Here is a 12,257-nt window from a genome sequence, read left to right on the forward strand (position 1 = left end):
GAAGCAACTTGTTTTAAATATAGACGGTTTATTTTATTAAGGTTTCAAGTCAACAATAGTAGTCAAGGCACTGGATGCAAAAAAATTCCATAAACATTTATCGGTAAAATGGTGAGAAATTAAAATAGAAGCTCATTCAGTGGCAGAAAGGTCACATTAACATTGTTCTACATTGTGACAAGTGGACATGTCATTACAAAACCATGATAATTACCTTTTAAGATGATTATCTTTTTCGACCTGATTGACATTCAGTCTACACTACTCACAAAATGTTAATGATACTTGACTTTCTGGAGTGAAGATTTACAATGGACCTAAAACTCAATCTAACCTTTAAGAGGTCAACTAAAGTTGACCTTTTCTAAGTCTTTGGAAGTCTAACAATTTTATGCTTCAGGTCTTTTTTCAGACTTTGCTGTTTTTTTTTTTTTTTTTTTAAACAAGCAGCTAAAGGTCAAATTTTCTCAAATGGTGTTTAATTGATGAGAATTTTCATCTTGTCTTCCGATCTCTCTTTTGTAACTTTCTGAGGGAACCTTTGCGGGTCTCCCATCAATTGTTGTTGTGCCTCTGAAATGTTCACCTTGAATCCAAACATCCCAAACCTTTTGCAAGTAGTGTATTTTCTTGCTATTCTGCTCATCAATCATGATTGTTTTCAGAGTGTTTGCTTCTTTAACTCAACTTTTGTTTCCCACAGATCTTGCTGTCACTTTTGCCCGAACAATAAACCAGTTTTTAACAAAGCGAGGCATGCGTCGCAGCCGGTCCAAGCAGTTTGACAAGCAGGCAAGAAAGGTTAATTCCTTAGAATCTGACTTCTTACAGAGTTTGTGCAATGCAACTGAGCTGCACTTTTTGGCGCACAATCCCCCGCACACCTGCTTTGGTCGCGGTCCACTCTGAAAGCATTCTTTGTCCCGTGTAGTGTACATTCTTGCAAAATCTACTTCAGTGGGAAAGGCAACACAAATAGTTCACTGATTTGTGATTTTGGATAGGTACATCTGTATAATAAAAAAAGTTACACAGATAAAAATGCTCACTTTTGACGTCAAGTAACAAGATGTAAAGTAACAATATTGTGGTTGTGGTATCTTGCGCTGCATCACACAGAGCTGTTCCGAGTATTTTGGCAGCTACACAAAGAGGGTCAAAATAGTACAATTCCCACCCACATTACACCATCTTTTTATCATTTAGAATTTGGATTACAGATGAGAGCTCATCAAACCCCCAAATATGAAATAAGTAACCATTAGCATTATCACTAATGTACAAATTAGGTAGAAATTTGCCTTCATAATTGTATTTTTTTTATACATTTTATGACTCCATACAAAAAACCTTCACTGTTTTATTTAATCTACTATGATACCTTTCTACAATATGCTAATTTAGTGATGTACGAGAAACACCTATCCAGTGCAACACAGTGGTATCAGTCTATTAAACATTTCATTTGTGACTATAACACAACATTTAAGGTAAACAAATTGGCCCGAGTGCAGTAGTGTATAATGAGTCCTTTAAAAATATATACATCTAAATATGACTTGAACAAAATGGGAGTTAATGAATGATGTCATTTTGGTTCAAAATATTAGAAACAGCTCTCAGTATGCTACGACAGTAATGACCACATTATTACATTTGTACTACATACTTGCCACTGAGCATTTTTCCCTAGGTTTGATTCAGTGATTCCCAACTACTGTGCCAAGGCACACAAGTGTGTTGGGAGAAGTTTCACTCAAATGGTCCGAACATTTTAATTCATATCATTAATTTACTACAAATATATTTTCCATTATTCGCATTAATATAGCATCACCATCTATCTATGCCAGCAACGTTAAGTGACCAAAGAATCAAATACTTTTCTGCGAGTTGGTCAAAAGTCCAACAAACCTTTATATCCACCGGTTGCCATTCAAAAATAGCTGGTGTTGAACTAAGCGGACTGGTTTTACCAATCCAATACAGATTGAGATCATGAGTTTAACATTTGCATGTATGACAAGAGGTGCCACAAGATGGCGCCAAAGCAATGTTAAATGATCAAATCCAATCCAGCCAAATTACCTTTAGGACATAATTTTAAGTGATAGATACTAACAGAGAACAAGCTTTATATGATGGGGAGGCGCTAAACATGGGTCGTTAGCGGAAGATGTTAAGCGTTTCCGCTGCATGTACCTTTCACGGGCCTTACTGGGAATTTATTGGAATAAACCAGTACAGTAATTGAACGTTGGCTCTTAATATTGCTTAAATGTTAGTCTAATCGTGACTAAAACAACAGTACCGTGTTGCCTTGATTTACAAGGGACTTAATCGAATTTTTGACTGACTTGTGAGCAGCAACTTGATACATAGCATGTGTCGTAGCTCACTGCACAATTAGTAGCACTTTGGCTAATGGTCCACAATTTTCAAAAAAAAAAAGGTTTCAAACTAATGCCACTCTCAGATTAGGCTAATCTCAATGGGAAATATAAGCAAGAAACTGATATTTGAACACAAACAGTACAGCAACACATGTAGACATTCACACAACCCAGTCGTCCATGTACGGGATCTGTCTGTCTGTCTGCTGGTTTCATTGTATCTAATTAATATATATATAAAGTATTGTAATAGCATTTTTCTCCTTAAAAGTTAGATTACAAAATCTGGGTTTATTTTGGGGAAGATGGAACAAATTAATGGGAATTTCTTTCCTTTCAATGGGGGAAAAAATATTTATGTTACAGTTGAGTTATGAGCCTGGTCATAATAAATTACATGCGTACCTCAAGGCACCACTGTATGAACGATCACTGTATTGTTTGTTGCACCACCCTCACTCACTTTATGTCACTGTCATAGATGAACAAAGACATGATTTGTGGTCATTTCCAGAGCATTTGAGTGAAATGGAATCAATTGTTGCAGCGCGCCTAATGAGCTATCACGGCTCTCCAATGAAGCGGGTTGGAAATCATTGCCACTAGCGGAGCGGGTGCTCCTACGATTGTGATCTCAGGCATATTCCGTGATGTCATCCAGGATGGCCGTCTCCTGCTGCTCCGTGTCGCTGTTGAGGTTTCGCGGGTCCAGCAGCTCACGGGGCTCGTCGGGCATCAGCACCATGGTGGCGGCCGTGGAGTAGGACGGGGCCATCTTCCTCGCCTGGCTTGCACCCTGGCCTGCTCCTCGACGGCAAAAGATGCAACGCAGGCAGTCGTGGATGTTGTGCCGGAAGAGGCTGCGGCACGGGTGGAAGAACTGATAGAAGAGCAGCATGAAGAGCACAGCCAGGCTGTAGCAGATGAGCAGCTGGACGGCGAGCAGCGGCGCACACACATATTCGTAGAAGTCTGACTTGAAGAAGTACCACAGTGTGATGAGGAGCAGGTTCTCAACAAAGCGGGCACTGTAATAAATGGCTAGCCGGCCCCAGCGCTGCCTGCGGTCAATGAGCTCTCCATGGCTGAGGTCCAGCTGCACAGCCGACCAGCAGAAGACGTTGATGCATGCGTAGAGGAGCGTGAACAAGCACAGCACTATCACTGTGCCCAGCTTGGAGAAGTTCTTCTCCACATCCTTGGCCAGTGAGCCCTTCTTGGCCCAGAACTCGGCCCAGGGCAGGAAGAAGAAGAAGAGCAGGTTGGCCATGCCCACTAGGATCACCCAGTGGGTGAGTGCCGTGCTCATGAGAACCAGGGCGGTGATGCGTGTGGTGATCTCCAGGCCCCGCCACAGGATCATGCACAGGTAGGCGGATGGGCGGAAGCGCACCTTGTAGTCGTCATAACGGATCTGGATGGCCAGGACGCTGCACACCAGGGCCCCGTATATGATGGAGATCTTGGTAATGATCATCAAAGTCACTGCAAAAAGAAAAGATTGTGTTAATCGCAGAGCACATCTTCCTCATAAAGTATGTCTCGGTCAAAAGCCTTATCAAGCCCTATTAACCCAAACCATGTGCATTTTTTTATTTTACTAACCTCTTTCCATTTTATCATTATTTAGCCAACTAAACAATTTTATTTGACGAATTAACAAAAATAGGATTGGATATATTTTTTTCGCCAATTTTAGCGAAAAGAGGCTAAAATAAGTAAGGATGTGGCATTTTGGAATCATTCCTTGTAATCACTCTGAGCCTGATTTAAAAATACGACATGCCAAGAAGATAATTTAGCAGCTCAAATTGACATTGTTGTGCTGCTTAAAAGTTTGACATACTCAGCAGCTCCTCATATCTCGAGCCACGGTGGGACGAAAAACTCCAGCACGCTAAGCTGGCCGTCAATTAGCGCCGTCTCTGTGGCGGGGGAGTTGTCGTATGTAAACAACATCTCTCAACCTTCAAGTTGAACGAGTAACAAGTCACTTGACAAGTCAGGCTTTCACAACAAAATATGCTGACAAAGTCTTACAAGTTACAGTGCGTCACGTCTAACCGAGAATTCACAACAACTAAAAAAGACTCAACAAGAAAATACTAAGCTTTCACAACAACTTGGTGAACTCTTGCCCGAGTCATGACATCATTTAATTGGCACACACTTCCTCTTTCATGCATGTGGGTAAACACGGTCTTCTGCACAAACTGGACTATTCGTCCTCTTATTTCTGTGATTGAGGGGACTCCCAAGTAGTGTTCTGATATTGGACATGTTTGCTCATCACAGATGGTCAATAACCAACACAATGTTCAAGCATAAGGGTGTCCATATGTGCACCAGGACACTAATCCTCAGTTCTCTGATCGACTTTGTGGTTGTGTCATTGGATTTGCTTCTCCATATTTTGGACAGTCTGGGAAGGACAGAGCAGGTCAATTGATCATCACCTAGTGCGTTGACTTCAATGATGGGGCAAGATGCCGGTCTGAGCTAGCAGACCCAAAGGTGTGAGGGTTTGCTGGCAACGCCTGGCAGAATCTTTCTACTCTCAATTATGGCAGATTTTGCCCACATCTCGGGGGACATTAAAATTGAGTGGACCGTGTTCTGCGCCACTGATGAGGCGGAGCGGTGGCCCTAAGGTGGTCGGTGTCTGTCGCAGCGGCAATCCCCAAACCCGCTGGTGGACACGGGCAGTAAAGGGGTGCCGTCAAGCTGAGTCCAGGACCTTTTTGGCCTGCGGGACTCTGGGAGCAGCTGATGGGTAAGAGCTGGCTAAGCGGAATGTGGCTTCTGCCAACATTCACGCAAAAACTCAGACACAAATGCATAAAAAAGCAATGAAAGATTGCCGTAGTTTGACAATAGCTGTTAGCTGACTGAATGTTGATGACAATAACATTAACAACACACGTGTAAATGACCACTGAGAGAGTCAGCTAAAACTATGGTGTCCATTTTGTATCATAAATCCATTTATGGTAGTAATTATCAAGACAGGCCTAATATTGAATTTTGGGATGAAATATCAGGGGAACCTAAAATGCATTAAAACAGTATTGCAAGATTTCAAATACGATGTTCTCAGAAAAAAGTGGTCATTTGTCACAATGTTCTGTATAGACGTTTACCTGTAGCTGGAGGGACAGGTGACGAGAAAGCCTACCCAAATTCCAACATGTTAGTTAATGACTTGAGTTCCAACTTTAATAACCTTAATGATCTTACATCGGATGGGGAGGATGTATTTCTCCTGGATAGTGGCATACAACTGAAGTGTGAGCTGCGGAGTGGAGCCCAGGAAGGCCTGGATGACGGTGGTGCGCTTGAAGGCGTTTCTGTGCGTGGCCAGCATGCGCTCGGAGCGGCTGACTTCGCACTCTGTGCGCGTGCCCTCGCCCCTCTTCAAGTAAATCTTCCTGGTGATGGTCACGTAAGGCTCCTCCTTCCTGCCGGCTTTGAAGTACACCATCAGGGCATCAAAACACCTGCAAGACAAACATGGAGTACTCCTTTACAACTGCACAAAGCTTACTTTCAAGAAGAAACCTGATAACGCTACAGAGGGTTTGGACACACCTCATTTAGAAGTCAATGAAAAGATTTGAAAAGATTGAGAAAATATTTTTTAATTATATACATTTTTTTCAGTCGCTTTGGTACATCTCACGGATAAGAACTTAACTTTTCAAACATGCATTTCTCAAAACCATTTTGTAAAAATGCAAAACATCACGTTTCCCCAGCAACCCCGACATTGTGTATGAATAAAATTGCTTCGTCATGTTGGCAATATAACAGCATAGTCTGGACTGACGTTCTGACATAAACTCCAACTTAAAGGAGTTCTTACCCACAAATAATCTTTTTATTTGCTGATAAACTGTATAAATGAAATTGTAGTGCATGTTGGTTTCTTGAAGTTGGGAAAACAAGACACTGGCGCCATCTTCAGGTTAACCACATCACTGCATGTGTATTTGGCTTAGAAATTCTTACAACCATCAGTATAAACACCTAGACTTGATTTACTCAATACTAATGGCAAGTCATTTGTAAAAAATAAAATAAAAAATAAAATAAAAGAGGACGTAATATGCTCCCCTATTCCTAATCTTGTCCATAAATTCTACGCTGCAGTGTAATGAGGATTTCCCCTTGATGGATGATAATCCCTACATGTATTTAAAAAATTTCCTTATTAATTAAATGGACTTGAGGGTTAAAAGATCCTAAGAGTGTTTACTCTATCGTAACTAAACACGGTTAAGTTCATAAATATTGAACAAATACAAAAAGGAAAGCTGAGGCCCCACCAGAGGGCAGCCTGAGGAAAGAAAACACGCTTCCTTCCCTGAGGGCTGAAAGGCTTAACAGAACCTTTCAAGGGTGTGGTCCTGTAAACTTTTTCAAGGTGAATGCTCTCTGTGTTAAGTTGCAGGACAAACAGCACACTGTTCGTTTTGCAGCCTCCACGAGGCTCCTGGGTAGGAGGAGTGCACACAATTCTAAAAAGAGATGAATCAGTGAATCATGGCGTTTCATGTCACTGTGCTGGAATGTTTCGCAAGGGTGCTGACCGGCTGCTAATTTCACCGCGTAAACGTGACACGCTGGTCCTTGACCCAAATGTTGTCAGCTGGCAGCAAACTCTTATCACCACCATCCCCCCTCACATACTGATATGAGCATTTGTGTGCTCCGGCCAAAGCTCTTGGGAGCCAGCTGGGCAATATTGATGAATAAATTAGGCAAGGGAATCAATATGGTGACTTGCTTTTACGGCCGTGTCTGCTGGGGTTCAAGCCGGGAACACAGAGCAACTGTGACACCGATCTCGCTCAGGAAATTCTTTCGACGGCGAGATCATCCTGTTTGGGACTGCCTACAATCAAGCGGCCATGCCTCTGGCAAGACCATGTATACATTCAGGTGTGTGGCAACCACAAGAAGCCGCGCATGTTGGGACGAGTGACAGAGTAATTATGTTGTTTGTCTTGCTGAGTATGTACTTGAAGAGACAAGTTGAGACAAGATCGGCAACTTTACTGACTGTTGGGGAAAAAAAAAAAAACATTCAAAATTGATACGATGACGCCGTGCTCCTCACTGAACCACAGAAACGAGACGTTGTCCATGGAATTCACACATAGGTGCCGGTATGTTGGCTGCAAGTGACCACGCACTATATTGGCTTTGAGTGACCATGCAGACAGTGCATGATATGCTGCTTGATGCTATTGAACTCAGGAAAGAACCAAGACTTAGCCCAAACCAGTGGACAAATCGACATATCAGTATGTCGTAGGTTGTGAGGTTGGTTTTATTTTTTTCTGGCATAACGTTCCAGTTGTTTGAGAAAGAAGATGTTTTACTACGTGGTCATGAGCTCAGCCATTAAAGCCTCCCTGAGTGTTGCACAGGAAGCCAACAGGCAGCAGAGGCAATGTGTTTACATCGAGTTGAGATAACCCAGAGGAAGTGCAACGCAGGACTAATGCTACTGTGCTCCAGTGTGTGTGTGTGCTCTTTCTGGCCTTTGTTTCATTTTCATTCTGCTCAGTGTGATATTCAAAGGTGGTCACATGCTCATTGTCTATTTAAGTCATTGACGTGGGGAGCGCACTACTTGGTGTGAGCAGTGGGAGCATAGAGCAGATAAGAGATAACAGCTGCTTCTGGTTATGTGCTTTGGAACTGAAATTGATGGGTGTTCCGAAAAATGGCTTGGAGTATGTTTGCTTAATGTCTTGACAAATACCATCCCTTGAGTTTTCTCTGTTTCTCTTGCGCTCAGTTTTAACGCACTCAAAAACCGATCCCCACCCTTTGGTGCAAATTCCAAAAGGTTTGGGACAGATGACATTTATACCTACAAGAAGTTACAATGGAAGCATTGGAAGCATACACAGTACATTTCCAAAACGTCTTACTAAGATGGATACAATGGTTCCTTGAAATATGAGTTTTCTGACAAACCATTTTTTTCTGGCTTTAACGTGGGAGCTCAAACTTGAGATACAAGCATACTTTGGTGGTGGTGGCCCCAAACAGGTCGGTAAGGGTTAGGGTTAGGTAATTTAGACTCTAAATTTTAGAGTCTTCAAGTAACCTACCATGTGTGTTTTTGGAACGTGGGAGTTACTCGGAGCAGCCAGAGAAGCCACACGTAAGCAAGGGGAGAAGAAAAAATATCTCTACACAGAAAGGCCAAAGCCCTGATTTGCACTCATTACCTCTACACTGTGAGCCTGTTGGGCTAAATGGTCATCTACCGTTGCCACCTTCTTTAACGCTTTACATTCCACTTCTTCATGTTATTGTTGAATGTTTTTATAAAGTAATACTGTACTAGCAATACAATACTGTAGAATGCAATAGAAAAAAATCGGGGTGGTGGTTTTATGAGATCAGAACGGATTAATGAACCCAACTGCTTCCACACATGTAAATGTCGAGGTTGGTGAATCAAAGCTCCCAATGTCGAACGGGTTTCTTGCAGGGGGTGTGAATTTGAGAGTGCCACAGTCTCTCCCACGCTCCATGGCTGCTAAACAGGTTATCTTCCCGATTACCTCTAGAATAAAAGTGCACAGGGCTATTTCTAGACACTTCTCTGATCGCTCCTTTTAACTTTAAGATCAACTGCATGAACAGGACACTGCGAAAGGATTGGCCAAAATCAAGCTGTAATAAATTTGAAGAACGGTGTGCTTGCAAGGCATTAAAAGCTACTGCAAGGAGAGGGGATATAAAAAAAAAAAGAAAGAAAATCAATTGCACTGAACCCAGTGGTGGGCTGTGCATTCATCCCTATCACATATGGTGATAGAAACATCAATACTATAGAAAATGTAATTTCACAATTCAGAAGCAATATTTATCCAACAACAAAAATGAAATAAATAGAAAACCTCTCAGTTAAATACATCACAGTCAGCAGAGTTGATTATTAAAAGTAGTACTGTGTGCAGATTACTATAGATAGGTTTTGCTAGTTGATTTGCTCTGAAAGTTGATTAGTAAAATCAACAGTCCTATTGTTTAGTATAGTTTAAGTTATACAGTATCTGCCAGCACTACCAACTCTGGAAGCGAATAAGTGGACAACACACTGAAGCTGAAAGATCAATAAAAATGTATTGTATTGTGTTGTATTGTATAAAAGTAGTGATGTATATTGGCAGCCGGTCTCATATTCACTTGACGGAGCCCGGATATGATCATTAAAAATATCGATTACTCACTGTAAAAAGTCAATTCAATTGGGGCAGTCAACGTTTGGATTGATGATTTTCAACGTCCATGGCAGTGAATGAGGTAATAATATTGCAATGGTTACATTAGCTTTACGTTTGTTAAGGTTATCCAAATGTTTCCCATTGTGATGGGGACAGTTTGATTAATTCAATTTCACTTATTTGTCAATGTTTCGTTGGTTGGTGGTTGAACAGTACGTATAATGCAACAGATTGGGTTCAGCTTCGATGGTTCCAATTTATCATTGTGTGGGAGAACTTTTTATTCAGTGTGAGGCCTTCTGTTAATTCCATCTGGACTGTGAGTCTGTTTGCAATGGGAGAATATGGAAGAGTCCAAACACATACTTACATTATATTGGGATTATTATCTTTGTGAGTGCAGACTTTTAGATACAACTCTTGTTGTGCAGTAATCATTTGATCGTACCACTGTATCTCCAAAACAGTTTTTCGCGATTAAAAACGTCAATTTTGAACACATTAAAAGAGCTATATAAATGAACTGGACTTGACTTAGAGCACATTATAATTGCAAAAGCCATTGTGAAAGCGCTATATAAACAAAGATGCATTGTTCTGTTGTAAGGCTGCACATGAAGTATCATGTACAATTTAGTGTTTTATTGAACCGTGAAAACATGGTGCGAGGGAGACGGGAGAAGTGGATTGTCAAAAAGTGTGGAAATGGGAGACAAAGGAGACTTGATTTGATTTGGTAATTTATCTTGTGTTAACTGCATAAATGTGAGTGTGCATTTAAGCCATGCACAACACTTAAGAGTCAAATTTGTGAGAAGTGCTTGTATATCAAGTTTGCAAAAATGTATGTGTGTGGGTGGGGGTGGGGGTGGGCAGGGGGGGGGGGGGTAACAATTGGCAAAATGACGACTCGTATCTTGGAAACTCGTAGGTTGGGTCACTTGTATCTGTATTCTACTCCATAATTTGCCAAATAGGCTTATTACTCTTTTCAACCTCTATGGATGATGATGCAATGATCTTGGTTGATCTATTGACCAAGATCTTGGGGAGAGGAAAAAACCAGGGACAGCTCTCCATGAACCAGGGAGCAATGATGACAATGATGCAACAAATTCAGAGAGGCAAGATATTTCCCATCTGTGATTGGTTGGTCGGAGCAAAACTTGTTACAAACATAACTGTGCCTATCTGCACACATTAATACATTTTCTAATCAGCATCTTTGGTGAGTAAATGTTATATTTGATTTTTTTTTTTTAAATGAGATTATTGATCATTTGAATTGCTCCACATGATGTACGCAAGCGGTTAAGTTGCAACCTGTAAATTCTTTGATCACAGTATATTTTGTTTTTGTTTTGTTTCCAAGTATTGGAAACCTACCTGATGATGGGCCCCAAGAGTAGCAGGTGCAGCAAAAGGACCAGCGGCCGGTCTCGGCCTACGTCCCGGTGGATGAAGATGAGGGTCATCTGGATGAGCACCGCCGGCAAGAGAATGAAGGCGATGGTGAAGCCCAGCCAGTGGTCGTCGTCCGTGCGGTGGTAGCTGCCGCACAGCACGGCGGCGTTGAGCAGCTCCGCGCAGTACAGCACCGTGGCGAGCACCACGCCCAGCGGAGGGCGCACTCGACTCGGATTCACTACGACCACAACTTCGCTGTCCGACGACGGGGGATCCGCGTAGGAAATCTCCCTCTCCTGCTCCTCCATGGCGACAACAGTAAAAATCCAACTTTTTATAGTCACGCTTTAACCACCGAGGGAACGCGCGTATTTAAATGGAAAAATCTTAGCGTCCATTAGTTCAATGCTTAATTCGGCTCCATCTCTCCAACCTGCCACCATTGCTCCTTCCAGCGATCAAAATAGTTAAAATGTCCAGTTTTGAAACACTGATAACCAGAGGAAACGCCTGGAAAGCAGCTGTGTCTTCGTTCCTGAGCCGGTGTTGTGGGTGCGCTCGCTTGGTCCGACTGTCGGCGTGGAAGTTCCGCCTCGTCACGTCGTCAGCTCAATCATCGTTAAAAGCTCTAAATGTCTTCTTTCCTGCCTCGTCTGAAATTTGGGACTCATGACACTAACTTAGTGGCGGCGGCGGCGGTTCGCGTGATTGTGGCGGCTGCATGTGTTTTCAGCTGTTTCATGGCATGCACCCTCCTCAGTGGCTGTGCAAAAAAGAACACGCAAGCTGGCGTACAAAATAAACACTACACCGGAAGTGAAATGCGTGACATTTAAAATAAGAGCATTAAATCAATCATGGATATCCGGTTTAGGTCCTTCCGTACTAATTGCATATTTGTATTCGTCTTTATCACCTTTGAGTTTTTTTTATTTTTATTTTTTCATGAACCAACATCCATTCTCAACACCACTTATCCTGGTCAGAGTTGCGGGGTGCTGGAGCCTATCCCATTTATTCTTAAAAAAAGAAAAAGAAAATGAAACAAAAAGACAAAAGAAAAAAGCGTATATTTTCGGGGATAGGGAATCTTGTCATCACATTTTGATTTCCTATAATAATATACATCAGTACCACTAAAAAGTTCGGAAACACTTCCCAATTAAGTGTTTTTCCCATTTATATATATACATATATTTTTTCTTAT

The 12,257-nt window shown here is 41.8% G+C and overlaps 1 protein-coding gene across 1 annotated transcript; it reads right to left on the reverse strand.

The window, feature by feature from the left end:
* Positions 1-8: 8 nt before the first annotated feature.
* Positions 9-11,845, reverse strand: xkrx (XK related X-linked). Its single transcript, XM_088374633.1, has 3 exons — positions 11,030-11,845; positions 5,631-5,890; positions 9-3,878 (listed from the first exon to the last, which is right to left on the reverse strand). The coding sequence occupies exons 1-3, from the start codon at positions 11,356-11,358 to the stop codon at positions 3,028-3,030; spliced, it is 1,440 nt and encodes a 479-aa protein (XP_088230759.1). The 5' UTR covers positions 11,359-11,845; the 3' UTR covers positions 9-3,027.
* Between the last annotated feature and the right edge of the window lie 412 nt (positions 11,846-12,257).

The sequence above is a fragment of the Syngnathus floridae genome, chromosome 1 (assembly GCF_059516105.1).
Source record: "Syngnathus floridae isolate MCC-2025c chromosome 1, RoL_Sflo_1.0, whole genome shotgun sequence".
Classification (NCBI taxonomy): domain Eukaryota; kingdom Metazoa; phylum Chordata; class Actinopteri; order Syngnathiformes; family Syngnathidae; genus Syngnathus; species Syngnathus floridae.

Coding starts and splice junctions, on each gene's coding strand:
- xkrx (XM_088374633.1), bottom strand. CDS start 11,358: ATGGAGGAGCAGGAGAGGGAGATTTCCTACGCGGATCCCCCGTCGTCG. Junction 5,891..11,029: donor CTCTTGGGGCCCATCATCAG/GTAGGTTTCCAA, acceptor TTTGTCTTGCAG/GTGTTTTGATGCCCTGATGG. Junction 3,879..5,630: donor ATACATCCTCCCCATCCGAT/GTAAGATCATTA, acceptor TTCTTTTTGCAG/TGACTTTGATGATCATTACC.